A 23378-nucleotide genomic window follows, 5' to 3' on the forward strand; every position below is an offset into this window, starting at 1 on the left:
AGGCTGAGGTGGGAGGATCACCTGGACCTGGGAGGTTGAGGCTGCAGTGAACCGTGATCACACCACTGCACTCCATCCTGAGACCCTGTCTCAAAACAAAAAAAGAAAATACTGCATTTTGTCATTTGGTTATTGGTGTTTACTATTCACCTTTTATGGCCTTTTACTCCTGTATTGTCCTTATGAGAAAATTTGTCAGAATAACCAGGTTATACAGCCTTGTGCTTAACAAGAACTTTAGAGGTGAGCTGGTCCCCTCTCCCTCCATCCCATACCCACACCCTTTTCCAGTTCTGCCTTAAAGGGAGACCTGCAGGTGGTTCTTTCTCTGGAAAGTTCAGAGCTTTCATCAGCAATCAGAAAGCAAAAGGAAGAATCTCCCAGGCAAGGGGCAGAAGCTAGAGTTTGGGCTGGGCTCAGCAGGCCAAATCCACTTCACTTGTGAATAGTTACCAAGCTTGATGCCCTGGTTCCTGTTCCTGGGCGTCCCCAAGGAGAAGGCTCCAAGTCGCGTGGCCACTGCAGATGTCATGACTCACAGGACTGGGATTGTGGCTAAAAGGAGTCTCAATGGTTCAGCTCCTCTCCTTTCCACCCCTGCTGCCACTGACTGAATGGGACCAATACCCTTTAGGCGAATGTGGAAAAATTAAGACTTTTCCATTCAGAGAGACCAGGGTGGAGGGGAAGCATGGTTGAGACTCTGTTGGTCTGTTATGTGTAGGTAGGGTGATCAGGGCATGTACTATCAACTGTACAGTACTAGAAATCAGGAATCTACCTTGACACTGGAAGGAGAGAGTTTGTTAGGATCTATGAAAAGTCACCATGCAGTGAGAAATACAAATATAGAATGCATTATATAGACAGGTGGTAAAGACGAAATAGGTCAATTTAGATCAATTGCACCTCTAAACCAGCCCATAAACCACCCCTTGGTGTGGTGCCCTCAGTATAGAAGGAATCCTGGGCTGGTCCTTGTGGCTGAGTGGGCAGTTTTTATTGTACATCACCTTGTGCCAGGCTTTGCGTTGTGGGATGCCCTTGTTCCTGTCTTGTGACTTAGAACACTGAGACTTAACGAGGTTATAGAACTTATCTAGCATCAGACTGCAGGGATTAAGTGTCAGCCAGGATTTGAACCTTGGGTGGTGTGACTCTAGATCTGAGCCTCTTCACTGAGTATTGCCTGTAAAAGAGGATAAAGGTGGAGGGATACACGCCAGTTCACCAGAAAACGTAACTAGAAACAGGGTCTTTGACACCTGCATGCCAGCGCACGGAGGAAAGGTGGTATTTTAGTTTGCCTGGAAACCCCTGAAGGTGGCAGTTCGGGAGAGACCGTTTAGCTGAGAGAGGGATACTAAAAAATAAAGTGAAATCAGCTAGAGGATACACTCCATCCGAATAAGTGAGGAAGACATATGGGGGTAGGAAATGGATCCAACATGAGAAAGAGGCAAGGAGAATCCAGGGTGAAAGGGAGAATGATCCCAGATGACAACAGTATAGCAGGAATGGAAGGCAGCCAACTCAGGTGGGAGCAGGTTGGAAGGATCCTCTGGAGAAATGTCTCCAAGAAAATAAAATTGATAAATACTTGGTGTATTTGAATGGCTTGGGAGGAAGATGTGTGGACCATTGGTAAGAGTAATTTTTTTTTTTTTTTTTTTTCCAGACGGGGTCTGACTCTGTCACCTTGGTTGGCATGCAGTAGTGTGATCTCAACCTCTGCCTCCTGAGCTCAAGTGATCTTCCCTCCTCAGCCTCCTGAGTAGCTGGGACCACAAGCACACGCCACCATGCCCGGTTAATTTTTTGTACTTTTGGTAGAGATGGGGTTTTACTGTGTTGCCCAGGCTGGCCTTGAACTCCTGAGCTCAGGTGATTTTCCCACCCGGCCTCCCAAAGTGCTAGGATTATGGGCGTGAGCCTCCACGCCCAGCCAGTAATAGTAATTCTGATTTAATTGGTGATAAGCACATAGAAAACTAAGAGAGGTATTAAATCCAAGGAAAATAGAAAATTATGACAAAAGGAAAAGTATATTAATATAATACATGGCTCAGCTGTAAACAACATTGATATAGTCATAATAATTTAAACACTTAATACCAGTCCACACAAACTGACGGTGCAGTTATCCTGGAAAAGTGGGAAGGTGTATGGAAGAGAGCTAAAAGCTCATCTTCCATGGTGGGGAGTCAGTAGGTAAAGCCTGAAAAGGAAATACCAGGCCGGGCGCAGTGACTCATGCCTGTAATCCCAGCACTTTGAGAGGCCGAGGCTTGCAGATCACTTGAGGTCAGGAGTTTGAGACCAGCCTGGCCAACATGGTGAAACCCCGTCTCTACTAAAATACAAAAATTAGCTGGGCACGGTCACGCACCTGTCATCCCAGCTACTCAGGAGGCTGAGGCAGGAGAATTGCTTAAATCCAGGAGGTGGAAGTTGCATGAGCCAAGATCTCACCACTGTACTCCAGCCTAGGTGACAGAGCAAGACTCCATCTCAAACAAAAAAAAAAAGAAAAGAAAGAAAAAGAAAAGGAAACACCAGGAATTAAAAATAAAGTATATTTAAAATATCAAGGATGGGAGGCTGAGGTCAGGAGTTCAAGACCAGCCTGGCCAACATGGTAAAACCCCATCTCTACAAAAATACAAAAAATTAGCCAGGCATGATGGTGGGTGCCTATAATCCCAGCTATTTGGGAGGCTGAGGCGGGAGAATCGCTTGAACCCAGGAGGTGGAGGGTGCAGTGAGCCAAGATGGCGCCATTGCACTCCAGCCTGGGCAACAGAGCGAGACTCCGTCTAAAAAAAAAAAAATTAAGGAAATATGAAAGAATCACAGAGGTGACAGTTGTCTCTGAGGAGGGGAGCATGGGAAGACAGTGACTATTGTAACGACCCTCATGAAACCCTTTGACCCTTTAAACGCTAAAAAAGAAAAAAGAAAAAAGTATTGTATGAGCTGTTATAGTTTACTCTGCCCAGTGAAAAGAAAGGACGATGTATGCCAGGTAAAAAGCACACAGTTAGTGCCAAGGCAAGCTCGGGGGAACTTCAGCTTCCCTAGCCTCAGGCTGAGAGTTGAGGGTGAGCCGTGGAGAATCATCTGACAGCCCCCTGGAAAGCGTCTGTCTCAGGGGCACAGAAGATAATCGGGGGGAACTCGGCTGTGGACCCAATTCTGACCAGCGGGGAGTGTGAGCCCTGTGAGAAAGCAGCTTGGGCAGGCAGAGTTCAGGAGGGAAAACCCTGGGCCAGCAGTCCCCAGAGGAGGTCCCCGCAACATTTTAGGGGATTTTCTTGGGTGTTCAGTGAAAAGAGGGTTCTCTGGCTACAGTTGGAAAATGCTGGTTTACACAAAATGAAACCAGTACATTTTCCCTCTATCGTCCTCCTCAGAGTCCAAAATGCCAACATTTTGTGAATCTCTGATCTGAGATGGGGCATATTCCATCTACCCTTTGCCATACCTGTTTTTCTAGAGGCTTCTCTTAAAATTCCATCAAATACCCTTTGGGAAGTCCTGCCCTGTCTTCCAGGAAGGCAGTTCTTTTAAGAATTCAAGGAAAAGATAGATGTGTCTTCATAGTCCTGAAACCCTGGAAGAAAAGACCACCCAAAAGAGATGGGAGTTTCTTAAGGAGAAATATTATAATTACTCTTTTGCTGGTATCAAGGAGAACTGGGGTTTTGTCTCAGCTCTTTACTCATTGTTTGATCTTGGGCTAGTTATTTAAGTCTCTGAGTTTCAGTGTCTTTATCTATAAAATGGGGAAAATAATGCCTCTTTATAGAGTTGTGATGGAAATGAAAGGAAGCAAACTATACAAAGGATTTAGCATGGGACCCAGCACCATAGTCTGTGCTCAGTAAAAGATGTCTCTTATTGTTGTGAATAGTCCCCTGAAAACCAAAAAGAGGTCTAATACCTCCAGGGACCAGCATAAGTCTGTAGAGAATACTTCACACAACTCAGTTTGGAAGAATTTGAACAAATGCTAGGAGAGAAATGTTATGTCAGCATAGACTTTAAAGAACAGGGTCAAGAAAAGCTGAAACTCAAGAACTAAGTCTTGCAAAAAAAGTGCAATGAGCAGCAAAAAGGACTTTATTTTTGTACTTCTCTTTGGAGTAAGAAGAAGAAAACCTAGACCTAATTGTTTGGACAGAGTATCGTTTATCAGTGGCAGAGAGAAAGCAAAATTTACTCAAGTTCTGTTATGGTTCCATATTGAAACAAATGGTTATCAGACCAGGAAGGGTCCCACAGGCATTGACAAGAGAGTTGAATCTATTATTTCAGCTCTCCTGGCTCACATGTATTGTGCCTCCAGAACACCAGGAGAATTGGCAGGCAAGAGTCATGAAGCTGGTGTCAGCAATCTTTGAGGGAATGGGAGAGAGGTGTTGGCAGACTGGAAGTACTCAGAAGTTGCAAGATGCAAAAAGCATCTTGCACTCTCTAGACTAGTGAGCGTGGTGTCACTCTCAGCGAAAATTCTAAACTAGATTATTCAGCAAGTAGGCTGTGAACACTCCAAGGGAAAGAGCGAGTCCTGAGAGTCAGAAAGAGCCAGGCTTGCCAGACCATCCTCATTGCCTTTTTATTTATTTATTTTTTATTTTTTCCAAAGACCCCTAAGTAGACTCAACATTGTCATTGCCTAAAAAGAAATGCTTACCCGGCTGGGCGCAATGGTTCACACCTGTAATCCCAGCACTTTGGAAGGCCGAGGCGGGTGGATCACTTGAGGTCAGGAGTTCGAGACCAGCCTGGCCAATATGGTGAAATCCTGTCTCTACTAAAAATACAAAAATTAGCAGGGTGTGGTGGTGGGCGCCTGTAATCCTAGCTGCTTGGGAGGCTGAGGCAGGAGAATTGCTTGAACCTGGGAGACAGAGGTTGCAGTGAGCCGAGATCGCACCATTGCACTCCAGCCTGGGCGTCACAGCGAGACTCTGTCTCAAAAAAAAAAAAAAAAGAAAGAAAGAAAGAAAAAAGAAATGCCTACCTGCCTAAGCAGATAAAGGAAGTACTGCAGACCATATATAGGCGGGGTTTAGCAAGACATTTTGAGAACATTCTGACAGCATTATAGGCAAGACAGAAATGTCCGGAGAACATCCAGGAGGGTGAGGGCTATGGTGATGGGAAGGTTGGGTTGATTTATAACTGGTTGGATGGGCATACCCAAAGAGTAATGATGTCAGTTCATCAGCCTGTCTGCCTAGCCCTTTCCTGTTTACTTTTTAATCAAAGCCTGGGATGAGAACATCGATGACAAATTTATCAGTTTTGTCAGTGATCTGAAGTCAGGAAGGAATGCCAATATGAAGAATGCCAGAGTCAGGTTTCAGAAATACCCGAACTGCCGGAACACTAGCCAGATAGTGCAGAGTTCTTCTGCTCCTAGCTCCATGTAATCAGCCGGACATACTAGTTGGGGGACATACTAGACAGGGGACGTACTAGATGGGGGAGAACGGGTCCCAGGGCAGCCCATGGGATAAAGCCCGAGGAAGATTTCATTGACAGGAGTGCAGTGTTAGTTGGTAGTATGAGGAGGTTACAAATAATAGATAATTTGATGACAGTTTTAATAGAAATAAAATGTCCCAAACAAGAGAGATCATAGTCCCTCTGTGATCTGCACTGGTGAGGTCACATACTATGTTTACTGCCACACATGACACTTCACTTCTGGATGGGACACTGAAACTGACAGGTTAGAATGAGCCCAGGGGAGGTGACTTGAATGGATGGAGAATTTCAGAATCTTATCAATAATCTAGTTAAAAGTTAGGGCCACAGATAGTAGAAAAAGAAACTTGGTGGGAAGTGAGAGTAGCCTCAGAGGTTGGAAAGGCTGTTATGGGAAGATGGATTCAGCTCACTCTGGGCAACTTGAAGAACAGTGGTTTGAGAATTGCGGGAAGGCAGTTTGCGCTCTGTAGAAGGAAGAGAGCCCTGGCATCACCTCCCTCCATAGCGCAAAGGCCTCAGTGTTTTTTTGTACTGTAGTTGGGCCTTTCCAGAGCACCAGTGGTTGACCAAAGCCTGCAGGGTCCACTCAAGGAGTCAGGAGCACTTTCAAGCCCCATCTCAGAAGTACTCTCTCCCAAGCTCTGGGCAAGAACCTTTGTTTAGCAGGGAACTGGCCTGGCCAGAGGCAGTTGGATTCTGGGCCCAGGATAAAGGCAAACAAGTTTTCGTTAAGCCATTGACATTTTTACAGGAGGAGCAGATAGACTTTTAGAGGCAGCCAGCTAACGTCAACACATTAATACACTTGTCAGATGTATTATGAGCACCTACTACATCCCAGGCACTATTAGATGCCTCATATGAGTCATCCCATTTAGTCATAATGACCTATTGTTATTTATTCTTGTTAAGAGGATACCAAAGCTCAGAGAGAAGTTAAGCCCAATGTCACATAAAACTGGAACCCAGAACTTAAGCTGTTAGCCACTCTGCCTCCTGGAGCACAGCCTTGGCCCTGTGCCCCTGGCAGTCGCCAGCGGGTATGAGCTGTGCCTCCCTGTGAGCCCCTCTCCCTTCCAGCCCCCAAAGCCATGCCTTCCCCTCCACTGGGAACTCAGGGAGAAAACAGCCCAGCTGAAAAACTAGGCCATGCTGCCGAGCACACTACTCATTTTTTTATGACTAAGATGAAGCTGACAACCATGCAAAACATTGCAAACCTGTGTCGGCTGCAGATTTAATACCTAACCCAGCCCACACAAATAATTCATGCTTCTGCATCAATGTCCAGAAGAAACAAATCAGCAAAAACCTGGGTTCTTGTATGTATGTGTGTGCACATGCACATATGTGTGTCTGTGTGTGTGTTGTGTGTAGCAGCCGCGTTTCCATCGAAGCAGCATGCCGGAAATACCCAAGCTCTAGGACTGCAGATCTAGCATTTTGCAATTTTTTTTTCTCTTGAAAGATTAAAGTATGGTTTCAAATGATGGAAGGTTGGTGGGAGGTGTAAATGTGGGCACTTGTCACATTAATTCTTCAGATGATTAAGTTCTTTTCCATTTCTTTAAAGCTGTTTGCAGTTGGGTTTGATGTCCTGGTTCTGAGTGAGTGTGTTGTGGCAGTTACCAAGGTGACTTTAGCTGACTTTCAACAATTTATTTTTCCCTCCAGCTTGAGACGTCTGTAGCCCTGTATGCTGTTGATTCTTTTCTGCAAGCCCCCACCCCACCTCCCATTGCTATTCATCAGCATTTTTGCCTGCACCATAGAGGCTGGGATCCTCTAGCAGGCCCCGCCTGGACAAGCTAGGCCTCAGCCCCTTTCAGGAGGACGGTAGTGTGTTTGGAGACAGGAACCAGTGGTAAGAGATGGCACAGGGGAGTGATTGTGAGAGTCACCCCCTGGTTCTTTTGCTTAAACTCACTCTGAGCCCTTCGGCTTGTCACCTCACCTCGGTGAGCCTCAGTTACCTCCACTGTGAAAGAACGCTTGACAGCGCAGCCTACCTCGTGCTTGCTGGGAGGAATCAGCGAGTGAACCTATGGCCTTAGCAGAGGGTTGGCACAGAGTAAGGGCACAGGAAACATGGCTCAGGAAACACTGCTTCCTGAGTTCTGCTCTTGTTTGGGCCCTGAGGGCACCCTGTGTCTCCACTGAGTCCTCACCTGTTGCTGCTGCCTCCCTCTGAAGGAAGGGAGGTGCAGTGGCCCTGGTGGAAGGGAAAGAGAGTTGGTCGGAAGTCTGAGCCTTCGATCAGAAGTCTGACGCACGGTGAGCGGGGACGCGTCACCTGCTCTCTTTTGTAAAGGAAAGAAGTAGATTAAACAACCTCAGAGTTTCCTTCCAGTCCTGAATACTGTGACCCTCTTGGCCATAGCATTTGTCTCCTTCACAGATCTTGTGCAAGGGCGAAGCCAGGGTAAAAGGCAGTTTTAGAGCTGGCTTTAGGAAGGCAGAGGAAGGGACCGCTTTGTGAAGGAACAGTCAGATCCGGGGGTGAGTCCTCACAAAGACAAGGCCAGCAGGCAGGCAGGGCCTGTGACCTCAGGGGCATGTCTAACCCACTGCCGCCGCAGGGCCGTCCTCTGTCTTTTGCCTGTGGACCCTATACCTTCCCCTGGGAAGGTGCCCCCGCCTGTCAGGGTGCCACCCTGGCTGCAGGCCCCAGCACCTAGCCCCGTAGCATGTAAGGAGGTTGGGTCTGCCTCTCAATGGCTGTCCAGCTGTCATCCTGGGTGGCTTCTGCCTGCCACTTGAATGATAAATAACTGGAGCTTCTCACCCAGTTTTTGATGGACACTTGGGGAATTGTTCTGAGATTCACAGCCCAAACCAGGATCCGGCCTTTTGAATAGAATCAGTGGGTAACTCTTATTTCTGGCTGAGGCAGATTTGAGAGGTTGTCAGTGGGGGCAGCTGAATTTGAAAGAGCAAATCTTAGAATGCAAAGGGACCCTGTGACCCAGCCGTGGGCCTCACTGTTGGTGGGAAGCAAGCAGGAGGGAGTGTGAGGCAGCAGTGACAGCTCACCATGCCAAGGCCACAGTCAGGAGGAATCTGGTACAGGCTCCTGGGGCCTTAAAACCCAGCAGGGCGGGAGCCCGGTTCTGCTTTCCAGCCAATCCCACTGGTCCGACTCCTAAGAGCCCAGCTTGTACTCAGCAGCACAGATTGTATCACCCTCTGGTTAGATGAAGGGTGTGAATGTCCCTGCAGCTCCTGGCTCTTGGCGGAATGTACATCCTCAGAGCCTTCAGGGTCAGCTGGACAGAAACTCTTGGAGCTGCGCATCTCATGGTGCTCAGAGTTAGGGCTCGGAGGCTCCAGGGCAGGAGAGGAAGGGCTCCCAGAAGCTCCTGCTGATCACAGGAAAAGACAAGGCACTGTGCCATATACTTTAATACAGAATGTTGGGGTCGGGTGCAGTGGCTCACACCTGTAATCCCAGCACTTTGGGAGGCCGAGGCGGGTGGATCACCTGAGGTCAGGAGTTCGAAACCAGCCTTGCCAGCATGGTGAAACCCTGTCTCTACTAAAAATACAAAAAAATTAGCCGGACATGATGGCAGGTCCCTGTAATCCCAGCTACTTGGGAGACTGTGGCAGGAGAATCACTTGAACCTGGGAGGCAGAGGTTACTGTGAGCCAAGATCGTGCCACTGCACTCCAGCCTGGGTGACACAGTGAGACTCCATCTCAAAAAAAAAAAAAAAAAAAAAAAAAAGGGCTGGGTGCTGTGGCTCACACCTATAATCCCAGCACTTTGGGAGGCCAAGACGGGTGGATCACCTGAGGTCAGGAGTTCGAGACCAGCCTGGCCAACATGGTGAAACCCCATCTCCACTAAAAAGACAAAAATTAGCCGGGCATGGTGGCGGATGCCTATGATCCCAGCTAAGACCGGGGAATTGCTTGAACCCAGAAGGCAGTGGTTGCAATGAGCCGAGATTGCACCGCTGCACTGTAGCCTGGGTAACAGAGCAAGACACCATCTCAAAAAAAAATAGAATGTTGGCCAAAGATGCAGGCTTTATAGAACCAGACCTACCTGAGACCGGATCTCAACTCTGCCCACTCCCTGGCTGTGCAACCTGTGCAAATTACTTAGCCTCCCTGATCCCCAGTTCCTCCTCTTTAAAAAAAAGAGAGAATGGTGGCAGCCATTTCTTGGGGGCATTGTGAGGAGTAGCCAGTCAGTGAGAAGTGCTTGATGCAGTGGCTGGTGCTCGCCAGGCATATACAGAATGGTGGCTGTCAGTATCATTATCATCAGTCATTGTCTTTATTACTCAGGAGCCCAGCTGGAGACTCCCATCTTGCTCCTCCCTGAGCTTTTCACCTTGTGCTGAACTTTTTCCTGTGCTTGCTTCACAGCAGCCGCAAAGACAGCCTGGAAAGTGACAGCTCCACAGCCATCATTCCCCATGAGTTGATTCGCACACGGCAGCTCGAGAGCGTACATCTGAAATTCAACCAGGAGTCCGGAGCCCTCATTCCTCTCTGCCTAAGGTGAGCGAAGACAGCCCTGCCACACAGTTTACCCCACAGCACCCAGGTCAGCCTCCAGGGGGCACTTCAGAGCCTCCCCAGCCCCCTCCCCCAGCAGGCGTCCTCCAGGGCCTCCAAGGAGCCACCAGGCCTGTCTCCCTGGTGAGGGTGAGGCACCTGTCAGCAGCCTACACACCTAAGCAGGCTGGGGCTCAGGGAGGGAGGAGAGCTACTCCACTTGGGACCTGTTTAGGAGCCTGGGGACTGTGAACCAGCCAGTCGTCCCCATGTCACTGGGCCATGGGGTGTTCTCCTTGCCCAACCCTCTGGCTGGCCTAGGTGGTGAGAAGTCTGCCATCCTTCCTAGAGAAGGGCTCCCTTGTCTGCATCTCGTATCGAGCCCAGAGCAGCACAGTCCCCAATGGGCCCAGCATTGTGGCCAGAGAGCCCCATTGGTCTCTGATTGCTTGCTTGACAGACCTTCCTCATTCGCAAGTTCTGGAGTCAGAATCCACAGGGAATAGGTGCTAAAGAACTCTCCTTTATCCAGAGAAGTGTTCCTCAGCCCTGTTCCCCTTAGGAAGACTCTGTGACCCAGGGAGTCTCAGGTGCCCCCAGCCACCCACAAGCCCAGGGCAGGGATGGCAGGGTCCCCAGTAGCACTGGTTTGTCAGGGCGGGATTGGGTGGGTTGGGCTCTATTTTCTTCTGCTTGCTGCTTTTCTCATGCAAAACACTCAGTTCTAAAACCTAGTGGCCAGCCCAGCAAACTCCTTGAGGGACCAGGAAGTCCAGCTGTGTCCCTTCTGCTTCTGTCCATAGTGCCAAAAGCCCAGCCCAATGGCCAGAACTCAGCTCTGTGCTCAGGGCTGCTGCACGGCTGCATCTGCTACAGCTGGCTACCCCGCAGTCCTGGGGCTCCACCCACACTTTGAGCAGCAGAGGCACCAAGAGTAACTCTAAACTCACAGAACAGTGACAGGGAGGAAGAAATGGCACAGTTGGGACCCTCCCCACTGTCCCCAGCACCTGGGAGTGAGTTTGAAGGGTAACCAGCCTTGGCCAGCCACCCTGGGCAGCGGACAGAGAGCAAGTGGCCAGAATGAACAGGACCTGGCGGGGTCTACCGCTATCCCACCACTACATCCTCCCTAGCCACTTCTCTGGCCAAGGCCCAGGGCCTTTCAACTGGTGAAGGGTTAATTGCAGGCAGCCTGAGAAGGCACAGGGCAGGTTCCACTTCCTTTGCTGATGGGCTGCTCTGCCCATTAGCTGCCCCTGCCTGCCCCTCCCCCAGGTGTATTTCCAGACTAGGGATTAACAGTAACTTTTGTGGCTCCCTGAGTGACCCCACTTGGCTTCAACTTGCTTGCTTGCTTTCTTTTTTTTAAAGATGTGCTGTGGCCTTTGGGCCAGCCACTTAAATGTTATGGGAAAGCCCAGGAGCAGGTGGAAGATCTGCGCTGGACACTGAAGTGTCCCACTGTGGAGGCACGATCCCATCGTCCCAGGGAAACTTGTCTAGACACTACCTCACCTCCGTCCCCCAAGGAGGGATGTGACCCCCTCTTACCTCTGGGCGTGACCTCAGCGATTGCTATCTTCCCTCTCTGGCCTCAGTTTTCCTAAGGGAGACAAGCTTGAATCTCTGCAGGATCTCTGCAGGGCTTTTGAACTCAGTGTTTTCTGCTAGCTTTGAGCACTTTGGAAGGATAACCTTAGATAATTTGTGAGAGGGGCTTCTCTTTGAAGGTGCTGAAATGAGCGTATTTAGATACAGTCCCCTGTTGATGGACAGGTAGGGAGCCAGGAGAGCATGTGCCTGGCCCGCAGACCATAGTCCCCACTGTCCCAGAGCTTTGGCCAGGCCTGCTGTGCTTGGAACTGTTTCTAGGCCCATCTCCTCACTGTCTCCATGTTCCCATTCCCAGGGGCAGGCTCCTGCATGGACGGCACTTTACATATAAAAGTATCACAGGTGACATGGCCATCACATTTGTCTCCACGGGAGTGGAAGGCGCCTTTGCCACCGAGGAACATCCTTACGCAGCTCATGGACCCTGGTTACAAGTGAGAAGGCCCTTTTTCTTCTCCCTCCTTCCTTTCATAGACTCTTCCTTGCCCACCCCTCCTCTTCTCCCTTGGCAGCTCTTGGTGGCACCCCTTCCTGGGAGGCTGGTCATGAGCGCCTCTTGGATTCAGGGCCTGGGGCCTGTGTGTAGATGTGGAGTGTAGATGCTGCTACCCACTCCAGCAGCTCTAGGAGCACTTCCTGACCTTCTCCCCCGTCACCTGAGACACAAGTGTTAACTTTCCAGGCCCTGGCTCTTGGTAATTCTGTTTCCCATGGAAATCCAGGTTGGAGGGATATAAGACTTTCTGTACCCTGGGTAAACCAAGGTACAAGAACTCGAGGATGAAGCAAGATGGGAGGATGTGTGGAGGCCACTCTCCAATGGCTACATGGAAATCCCACCAGAATTCAGATAGTGGCATGTGTGCCTGGACCAGGGACTGGGCAGGCCTCAGTGGGAAGAGCCTCCCTTTCCCAGCCCACCCCTGATCTGACGGCCCTCCCATTCCTCCTGAGTTTGTGTGACCAGAGATCGGCTGGCTGGTCCAGAGCACTTTGTCCTTCCTTTGCTCTTCTGGCTGGAGCGAGCTTCAGAGCTGATGCCAAGCAGGGTACTGGGGCCTCAGAGTCATAGGCCTCCTTCCAGCCCCCACCCTGTCCCGGGTCTCTAATGGGTGCTCAGCCTGCTCCACCACACTCCCGATTATCTTGGAGGGACAGCATCCTTTTTTGGCATTTGTTTGTTTGCTGAGGGTGGGGAGAAGATTGAACGCTTTACCTCACCTCACTCACGAGTATCGAGAAAGGGAACCTGACCCTAAACCTAAAGGTGGCCATACCTGGTTTGTGATATATTGGAGAGGCATGTGGTATTACAGTAGAGGGGAAGAGAATGATTCTGGGTTTGTGGGTTTCACCCAGTCTGGGGAGTCTGTGAAGCATATGTACTCAATACAGACACATTTTTTGTCCCTGCATGTCTACAGAATTTCTCCTCCTTCAGGCCAGCCCCCTCTTCTCCCCCCACCACCAAAATACTAACCCTTAATTAAAACAAACAGCAAACAAAGGACACCAACCACACTCCCCAGACTAAGCCGAGATAGAAATGGAAGCTAGTGCTTTAGGGATATTGTGTTCCATAAATTATCTTGCCTTTTTCCACTGTTGTTATTATATCGTTTCATAACAAAATTACTTTGAACCATAAAGTTATAAATACATTTTAAAAGTCCCACTTGGTAACATTAGATTTCTGTCCATGTGGTGTTGGTAGTTACTGTAACAAAAGCTGTGAAGTGTAATATTTGAAATTAGCCCAGCACAAATGGAAAGGGCCTCCCCTAATTCCCTACCCCCAGCCATGTCCTGGGCTGCTGCCTCTGCCCCTGTGGAGAACAGGGAGGGAGCAGGCCTGTCTCCTGGGAGGAGCTGCTGAGGAGGCTGGAGGTAAGGACAAGCCCCTGAGAGTTCACAGGTCATCATTCCCAAGTGTCCTCAGGTAGCGTGTGTGTGTGTGTGTGTGTGTGTGTGTGTGTAAGGTTCAAGCACATTTTCCTGGGACAGTCAGGACTGGGGCCTCCCCAAACTGCAGAATACATTCTACCCAGTTATGTTTCACATCCTCAACTCTGAACCTATCCTCGGAGCTCTGCCCTTCCCTCCTGGAATGTCTTTCTGCCCTCCAATTTTCAGCAGCTCAGGAACCTTGGCCCCAACAGGACTGGGCAGATGTCCTATTGCCCCTCAGTCCTCTGAATGCCCTTTGGACCCAACCCCAATTGCCCAAGGCCCTGACCCCCTAGCTTCTGGGGTTCCCACTCCCAGTGCCACAACCCCCTCACCTCCCTGGCAGCCCCTCAGCGAGCCTGAGGCCCAGCACCCGCTGGCTCCCCAGCACATGGTCCCCTCCCATGGGCTGTTGCCCAGGGAACCGGGGCGCGGTGGGAACGAGCTGCTGGCCTCGGCATGTTTCAATAAAGTTGCTGTGCTGGGAGCTGCTCAATCAAAGGCCTGTGTTATGGGCTCATTAGTGTGGTCCACCACGGGGCCGGCTCACAGGAGAGCTCCTGGGAAGGCTGGCGGAGGCCCCACACCCCAAGCACCCACCCTTGATCACCGAGGGGTTTCTCAGGCCCTTTCCAAGGAGCCCTGGGAAACCCTCTGACCCTGCCCCCAGCTGGATTCTCAGCAGTGGAGCCAACACCCACACCAGCCCTCCTCCCCCTGCCAGGCAGTCAGCACTTTCTGCCTCTGACTGCCAGCCAGCCGCCCCTGTTAGGGTCTTGCCACTGTGGTCACAGGCAGCTCCCTTGCTTGTGGGAACCTGGACTTGTAATTACTTGTGGGCCTCTAGGTCTCCCTCTGGGGCTGGCTGTCTCCGTGGGAGTCTGCAGGACCTCCTAGAGGCCTGGGGTTAGACTTGCAGTCGCCAGTGAGGGCCACTCCCCTCGGCCAAGGAGGGCCATAGGCTCCTCAGGAGGGGACCCTAGCACAGAGAGGCCCACCTTTGCTCCCTGCAAGCGTCTCTTGCTCACGTCCCCAGGGTTCCAAGGTGTCTTCTAAGCTTTGTGTGCCCAGGCCTGTTGGAGGCAGAGGAGTAGGAAGGAGCGAAATCCAATAGACCTAGGACATGAAGAGACCCAGTCTTCTGTTCTCTTAACTGCTGCTGGAACTCTCCCATTGGTCCCAGCTGCAATGGAGGGGCTAGGATGACTTTGTTACAGCAGCCTTGGAAGCCCTCACTCCCAGCCTTGGCACCTTGTTCTGGCCACCAGCCCAGGCCTGTTATCTCTTGGGAGGAAGCACGGCAGAGACACCCTGCAGGGGGAAGAGTAACAAAGAGAGGCAGAGAGGAAAAGGTAGAAGGTTTGGGAACCCAAGCCCCTTTTCGGAGCCTGTGGAATGGCCCCAGACAGGCCTCCACACCCACCTGCTCCCTCACCTTCCCCCATCAGTCCAGACCCAGGAGAGTCAGGGCCCCAGCATGTGGCAAAGCAGGGCTGTCTGCAGACCAGGTGGAGCACAGTGGACACTCCCTGCTTTATGGAGGATCTGGGGGTGCAGGAAGCCAGCACCAGTTCCACAGGCTTTCACTTTTCAGGGAACAGCACCTTGACTCCGTCTGCCCTGCCATTTGCTGTTTTCATCCTTGCTGAGACTGTAAAGCTTATCAGCCAACTCCAGGGCTGTAAGGGAGGCTTTTCAGACCCTGGGAGGGGGCCTGCCAAAGTCTGCTCCTGCACCTCCTTCCCCCCAGCATTCCTCACCCTGGTGGCTTTAACAAGCCTCTTTCCCTTGAGCCTGTCAACACTGGACTGTTAGTCTTCTGAGCGGGAGCCCGGCCCAGAGCTGAGTCGTTCATCCGTCCCCAGCCAGGGTTGATCTGAAGGGGGATAAGTCTCAGCCCCAGCGGTCACATAGAGGTCACATCACCAAATATGAGAATATTGTTGTAGGCCCCGCAATGCTTTCTCAGCTGTGTGGTGTCTGACAGCTCACCCAGGTGGCGCCTCCAGTCCCAGGCATTCTCTGCCAGCCCTGATGGGAAGCCCCAGGCGTGGGAGAAGACGCCCAGCAGCTGTTCCAAGTGGGCTCTGCTGCTCCAGGCCAGGCTTGGGAAGGTGCTGCCGAGCTCTCCTCTAGACAAGCCCTGCCTTCTGCCACCCATTTGGATGTTGTGTAGAAGATGACTTGGGAATCCCCAGCCCATGCCCTGGGCACCTCCTCTTTGGTGCCTCTACTGTTCCTCCTTCCATGGGTGAACCCAGCCATACTTACTCTCCCTGGAGACCTTTGCTTGGACTGCCCCAGAGACCTTGTTGTCCAGGGGAACACCCATTAAGATTTAGAGCCCAGCAATGCTCATGGGGAAGTACCCTTCCTTGTAGGAAAGGACTGTGATGCCCCACTGTGTCCCTGGCATCCCACAACCAAAGCAGGAGTCTGAGCCTGCTTCTGCCACCAGAGCCAACTTTTCACTGCCCACTAAGAACGGGCAATGAGCGAGACCTGTGCCCACACTGCAGCCCGCTACCTGCTGCACCACACGCCTCTGCCCCTGACCTGGGAGGAGGGTGTTCTCCAGGCTGTTTTCTGGTTTTTGTCTGGCCTGTGGAGTAGCGGTGGGAGGGAAGGGACGCAGACAGGACTGCTTCCCCGTCCCTGCCTCCTCCACTGCCATCATGGGTGCCAGAGCAACTCCTTGGCAGGCTCTTCCACTGTAAACAACACATTTCCTTCCCTGAGAGGAGGAAAGAGAGGGAAAAGAAAGCCAAACTTGTCGGGAAGCAAGAACAACGTGTCAACATGAAGAACAAACAAGGCCCTGGACAAAGTGTGGATTGTCATACCAAGGGGAAGGAGTGGGCATTGTCAGCCACTCTTTGCAGACTCAGAAATATCATTGACCACAGACATCTGAATCGGCGTCAGATCTGCAGCAGCTGGGCCCCTGCCTGCAGCGCAGCCTGGCTTGCCCAGGGCAGGCACTGACACAAGATCACTTTTCGGGTTCCTTTCTGGAACTTGCTGGGACTTGGGGAATTGGGAGGTTGTTGACAATCCTCCTTCACCATCACCCAGCCAAGCTGGTTAAGGCAGCTGGCGTGAGCCCACTGGAGTAGCTGCTGGCCTAGATTCCAAGCCCCCCTGCCTGGCCAAAGGTGGGAACTGGGGGTAACCGGATCCATTGCTCCCCTCGCAGCTCAGCCAGTTTGATGGTAGTGGAGCTATAGCCACCAACTCACCCATACTGGTTAAGCCTGTGCCCAAACCCTCTTTCCCAGCAGCCCCCCACCATGATCTCCTGGGGCACCACTTAAAAATACAAGTGCCAGTCGGGCGCCATGTCTCACACCTGTAATCCCAGTACTTTGGGAGGCCGAGACGGGTGGATCACGAGGTCAGGAGAATGAGACCATCCTGGCTAACACGGTGAAACCCCGTCCCTACTAAAAATACAAAAAAAATTAGCCAAGCGTGGTGGTGGGCGCCTGTAGTCCCAGCTACTCAGGAGGCTGAGGCAGGAGAATGGCGTGAACCCGGGAGGCGGAGCTTGCAGTGAGCCAAGATCACGCTACTGCACTCTAGCCTGGGTGACAGAGTGAGACTCCATCTCAAAAAATAAAATAAAATAAAATACAAGTGCCCACCGGGCACGGTGGCTCACGCCTGTAATCCCAACACTTTGGGAGGCCGAGGCAGGCGGATCATGAGGTCAGGAGATCGAGACCATCCTGGCTAACACAAGAAACTCTGTCTCTACTAAAAATGCAAAAAATTAGCCAGGTGTGGTGGCGGGCGCCTGTAGTCCCAGCTTGTTTGTCTGCTGTTAAACAGCAGACAAAACTCCGGTCCCTGGCTGGGCCCAGTGGTTCATGCCTGTAATCCCAACACTTTGGGAGGCTGAGGCAGGAGAATGGCGTGAATCCAGGAGGTGGAGCTTGCAGTGAGCTGAGATCATGCTACTGCACTGCAGCCTGGGTGACAGAGCGAGACTCCATCTCAGAAAAAAAAAAAAAAAAAAAAAAAAAATTTAGCTGGGCATGGTGGCACATGCCTGTAATCCCAGCTACTCAAGAGACTGAGGCAAGAGAATTGCTTGAACCCAGGAGGCAGAGGTTGCAGTGAGCTGAGATCACGCCATTGCACTCCAACCTGGGAAATGAGCAAAACTCCATCTCAAAAAAATAAATAAATAAATATGCAAGGGCCTTGACCTTGACCCAGAGTATTCTGATTCAGGAGGTGTGATGGGGCCTAGCATCCCCTTATTTTCAGAAGCTTCCCAGGGGAGTGTGCTGCTCAGATTGATCGGGGGCCTTCCTGTCTTACTAGAGGGTCTCCTCCCTCTGAGGGCTGTTTGTGTACAAACATAAGTGTTTTCTGCCTGGCTCTTGGTAAACGCAAATATCAGTGAGTGCTGTTATCAATATTATTTCTACTGCTACTTTCTGGGCTAGTGAACTGGCAAGATGTATGTATTCACTAGGCTGGCCTGGGAATTTGCCCCACTGCCCCCACTTGGGAACCATCTCTGGGCATGGTTTGCCCTCCTTTTCAGTTGGCCAGTCTGATTTTTTAGCAGTGTCTGTGACTCTCACGTTTCTAGCCCTCTTAAGTTGAGCAGGTGGCCAGGAAATGTGTGGCTGGTGGAGGTTGGGACTGCTGATTTTCCAGGTCATTGGTAAAAACCAAAGCTTCCTTCATTTCCATCATCAGAAGACAGAGAAGTCATCCCCATCTATATAGGCTTCTATAGCTGGGGTGTCTTCCCAGACAGGAAAAGAGCATCCTCTACCACCATGAGGTCAGATAGCTGTTCCTCTAAAGTCCAGAGCCTTGAGCCAGGTGCGGTGGCTCATGCCTGTAATCCCAGCAGTTTGGGAGGCCAAGGTGGATGGATCATTTGTGGTCAGGAGTTCAAGACCGGCCTGGCCAACATGGCGAAACTCCGTCTCTACTGAAAATATAAAATTTAGCTGGACATGGTGATGGTCACCTGTAATCCCAGCTACTCGGGAGGCTGAAGCAGGAGAATCGCTTGAACCCGGGAGGCGGAGGTTGCAGTGAGCCAAGATGGTGCCACTGCCCTCCAGCCTGGGTGACAGAGCAAGAGATTTCGTCTAAAAAGTAAAAGTCCAGCCGGGCGCGGTGGCTCAAGCCTGTAATCCCAGCACTTTGGGAGGCCGAGACGGGCGGATCACGAGGTCAAGAGATCGAGACCATCCTGGTTAACACGGTGAAACCCCGTCTCTACTAAAAAATACAAAAAACTAGCCGGGCGAGGTGGCGGGCGCCTGTAGTCCCAGCTACTCGGGAGGCTGAGGCCGGAGAATGGCGTGAACCCGGGAGGCGGAGCTTGCAGTGAGCTGAGATCCGGCCACTGCACTCCAGCCTGGGCGACAGAGCTACACCCCGCCTCAAAAAAAAAAAAATAAATAAATAAAATAAAATAAAATAAAAATAAAAATAAAAAGTAAAAGTCCAGAGACTTGACTCCTCTGGGTACCTACTCTCGGGCAAAGTGGGGATGATAGTCACCTCCTTAGCAGAACTGCCACAAGGATTCAATGAAATGACACTGATCAAGCTCTTAGCACAGCGCCTGGCACCTGGTGGAGGTACTGCTTCTGCTATTGGCCATTTTTACTGTCATTTTTATCATCACCATTCCCATTATTATTTGTGACAGAGCCAAGCAGCTCTGTAGGGACCCAGTGAGCCTCAGGAGTGCCAAGCCCCAGAACTGCACAGGCTTTTCCCACAGTTGCATCACAAGGGCGAGTCTGTTACTCGGGAGAGCTCCCAGGAGCTGCTCCGTCTTAGCTGTCTATCTCCAGTGTCCTGTTGATACGATCTGTTAACATTCTCAGCTCCAGGTCTGAAATATACAAAGAACAGGGCCCATTTGTTCAATCCAACCTTCTAAGGTTTAACTCCCAAAGGAAATTAAATTAGGTGCCTGGAGCTATGACAGTCTGTCGTGTTTCTTTGCAGAGAATGTCACCCTTAATATCATGCCGATCTCATGTATAATTTTTCTCCTTTAATTATTTTAAAATAACGTGAAGTTTCCAGCAGGAACCAGCAAATCACCAAAAGCAAAAATGGAGGAGCAACTAGGGTTTGTCCTCATTTTTGATCTGGCCATCCCCTCCCTGAACCAAGTCCAAAATAAGTCCACACACAGATGGTGCCGCGCATGGTGGTTGCTCTACTAAAAGCTACCATAACTCACCCTTTCCCTAGCACCAGTTCCAGACCTTTGTCAGAGGAACCAGCTTAGAACTGAACTGAATGTTGGTGGCATTACGTTTCCTTGAAGAATAACTCTGGCGTCTCACTGGGTGACCACAGCCCCTGTGAACCGTTGCCCCTCTTCCTGTCCTCCCTCCACCCCATCTCAGCCCCAGCACTTGTTATAGTCCCATATCTATTTGCTGATCTGACAGAAGGTCCCTCCCTCCAAGTTATTTGTGAGTTAGAAATTAGCCCAGCCCAGACTGGAGCCATTGTAATATAATTGGGTTTTAGGTATGCTTGTGTTTGTGCTAGCATTTGCAGAGATGGCAATGAGCCCCGGAAATGCCAAAAATATGAATGTAACTTTTGTACTACTTGAGCAGACTGGTGATAACTGGTGGGGAAACTGAACTTTTGGGGAGGACACCCCTGGGATAAGAGAGTAGGAGGAGCAGGGGCTTAGGCTGTGAGAGGGAGTATGTGTATGACTGGAGTCTGGGCAGAGTCGGCCAGTCCCACTTTGGGGAATTAGGAAGAACTATAGGGGTGCACCTCCCCGAACTTTGCCAACTTTGCCTCTCCTGCTGTGTCTTGTCTCTGTCCTCGGTCGGGGCCCTAGCTCTTAGAACAGAGAGTTTGGTGAGGAGATGTGGACCAGTGGTCAGAGCTATTTTGTTCCTGCTATGGGCTTGGAGCCTGGGAAGGCTGGGTCTTTTGTCTCCCTGCCAACCAAGAGAGAGTGCTTGTCCCCGTGGGAAATGGACTGCCTTCATGCCTGTGTCCCTGGAAGGATGAATAGATGAGTCAGTGTCCTGGGGGTGAGAGTTCAGCATTCGGGAGCAGTACTCCAGGCACTAACTTGAGAGTCCAGACATGACCAGTATATGGTCTTAACCACTCACAAGCCGTGTGACACTTAGCAAATTACATAACCTGCCTTTGCCTCAGTTTCCTCACTTCCTCAGGAGACAGGGAGTGAGCAGTTAGCATGCCCGGTATGATGGCGGCTTTTCTGCTCACTTGGGGGTAGTGTTCTTATTTCTCACTCCCTCCTGCACCCCCATCCACTTCTTGCTTTGGAGACCTCTATCCTGCGAGCTCCCGAGCCGTCCTGTGTGCCCACCTTCCTTGTTACCTCACAGTGTGGAAACTTTTGTTCTTGGCAACTGACAATTCCCAGGGGAAACCTGGTGGGTATTTTTTCAAGTTCTCAATTCTCCTCCTCACAGGGAGGGTTTCCCCTCAGAGGAGCCCCTCACCTGGATCTTCACCCCGTTATCTTTCTTCCTTTGTGCCCTACCTGGGTGCCCAAGGTGTACAGGAGGAGACAGAGTTGTGGCCTGGGGGTACAGAAGGGTCTGCAGTGGAGGGAGGCTGGGAGGCCCTGGGGACCAGGACGGCGGGGGGGAGGGGTGAAGGAAGGGGTCAGAGTTGGAAGAGGAAAGGCATCCTCACCCAGGGCGTGGTGGGGTGCAGACCTGGGATCAACTTGGCCTGGCTCTGCATAGCAGCCTGACTAGAGGGGGGTGGTGGGGGAAAGTGGCCCAGCAGATTGAGGAAGGCCTGGTTTTAAAGGCCCTGAGAGCCCTTGGACGTTGGTATTGGCTGTGAAAACTTCTTCAGCGATGAAGGTGGTGGTTGTGCCAGCCAAATAGTGGGGCCAGACTCAGCATCAAAGCGAGAGGCAATGAGGTGTCAGACTAGAACAGCAACGTGGAACACTGGGAGGTGACCTAGAGAAGAGGAATCTCAAAGAAGGCTGGAGGAACTTAGTGGCTGATCGAGCCCACCAGGGCAGGGGCTTGGGAGCTTCCAGTCTGGGAGGATCTAGCTACTGTGAATGGGAATGGAAGTTGGGAGTCCCTTTGTCATCTGTAAAATGAGAGATGTTGGTCCACAATCTCCAGATTCTCCAACTCAGACAATCTTGGATGTACCTTCCAGGGCACTTCCAGATTCCACACAGGGCTTGTATTCCAAATCCAAACAGATTCCTTTTGTCCTGCCATGGTGAGGGGGCAGAGGGGGGTATGAGAGCCTGACTGGGCAGCAGCTTTAATTTAATTTTTTTTCCTTTTGATTTTTCTTTTTTGTTCCTTTTTTTTCCCTGAGATTCCTTTTTACCAGCCTCACCAGTCTTCATTTCCCTTCTGGGAGCAGCATTCCCAGCCCTCCCAATGTCCTCCCTCCTCTCCCCATTGTCCCCCCCTTTCCTTCTATGCCCCAGTCTGATATTGCAGGGAGGTGAGGGTGTGGGGGGAAATGACAGTTAGGGACAGGCCTCAAACACTTCCCTCTCCCTTGAACAGATCACAGTGAGCTCATCTCTCCTCCATGGTCAGAAGAGAGGTATAAAGCTTGGTGGTTGGCAAAAAGATCATACATTAAAAAAAATAATAACAAAAGCCTGCCTTGTGCCTTCACAGATTCTGTTGACTGAAGAGTTTGTAGAGAAAATGTTGGAGGATTTAGAAGATTTGACTTCTCCAGAGGAAGTAAGCTTGTTTGACCTTCCCTGACAACGGGTCCCATCTCTGGGACCGTGTGTGTGTGCTTGCGTGTGCGCGTCTGTGCATGCATGTGTGCGTGTGTACGTGTGTACGTGTGTGCTTGCATGTATCTGTGTGGCTGCATCTGTGGGCTCCTCTCCAAGGTGCAGGGATAGGCTGGAGAGGAGAATGTAGATTTCTTTTCTGTTTCTATGCACTCTCACCATCCCCTGCCCTACCCCCAGCCCTTGTAAGGACACCCAGCAAATCGTCTGAATTGCCAGCTCCTGAGAGCCTCATTGAAGAGGAAGCCAGGGCCTTCAGGCTAGTACGAGTTCTCCCCAGCCCCTGCTGTTCCCTGGCAGGTTCTGAACAGAACACCCATGTCTGTTGCCAGAGAACATTCCACTGGGGAGTTCTGGTGGGCAGCAAGGGACTCCTGCCCTCGCCTTGGGCCACCCAGGAGCCTCTCTCTCTTCTTCCTTCTCCAGCCATGAGCCGTCCCCTCTTAGTCTCCCTCTTCCAACCCTGGCACAGAGCCGGAGGAGCTGGCAGGCCAGCTGTGGCTATGCCTTCTCTAGCTACTCCTCTGGGGTAGAGGAAGGGAGTCCATAATCCCCTTTGTTTTTTCTCCCTGGTTCCCGGCATCCTCATTTGCGGGGACTTACCTCATCCTGGAAAGTCCCTTCCCCTCCCCCTGCTCCTGCCCCTAGCACCCCAGCGGGATGGGAGCCTTCCTGGCCTCAGTGCCCCATGGGTTAGTGAACATTAACAGGCTGGCTGGGCCTCCGGAGAGCTCTCCTGGGCCCTGCCCTGCCTGTGGCAGAGACAGACCCTTCCCTTGCCCGGTCTGCCGGGAAATGTGCTTGGGGGAGAACTCCTTTGCCTCCCAGGGGCCAGGCTTTCTACCCAGAGGAAGGCCAGGCAGGAGCTAGGTTCCAGCCAGGGTTGGAGCTTCCAGATTCCAGGGCTCCCCGGGCTGTACCAGCTAGGACACAGTCCTCTGGTGTTCAGGAAGCTGAGGGGAGTGCACAGGGCAGGACTGCCCAGTCCAGGTCTCCAGGTGGACAGGAACTCCCC

At 51.2% G+C, this 23378-nt stretch overlaps 1 protein-coding gene across 2 annotated transcripts in view; it reads left to right on the top strand.

Moving 5' to 3' along the window:
- SUFU (SUFU negative regulator of hedgehog signaling) overlaps positions 1-23378 on the top strand; it is a 132786-nt gene that overhangs the window by 104327 nt on the left and 5081 nt on the right. For both annotated transcript variants that reach the window (XM_007963979.3, XM_007963980.3), the window contains exons 9-11: positions 9877-10011; positions 11921-12059; positions 22236-22304. In XM_007963979.3, coding sequence (XP_007962170.1) covers positions 9877-10011; positions 11921-12059; positions 22236-22304 — 343 coding nt within the window. The remainder of the gene's footprint in view (positions 1-9876; positions 10012-11920; positions 12060-22235; positions 22305-23378) is intronic.

Source organism: Chlorocebus sabaeus, chromosome 9 (genome assembly GCF_047675955.1).
Source record: "Chlorocebus sabaeus isolate Y175 chromosome 9, mChlSab1.0.hap1, whole genome shotgun sequence".
In the NCBI taxonomy this organism is placed as follows: domain Eukaryota; kingdom Metazoa; phylum Chordata; class Mammalia; order Primates; family Cercopithecidae; genus Chlorocebus; species Chlorocebus sabaeus.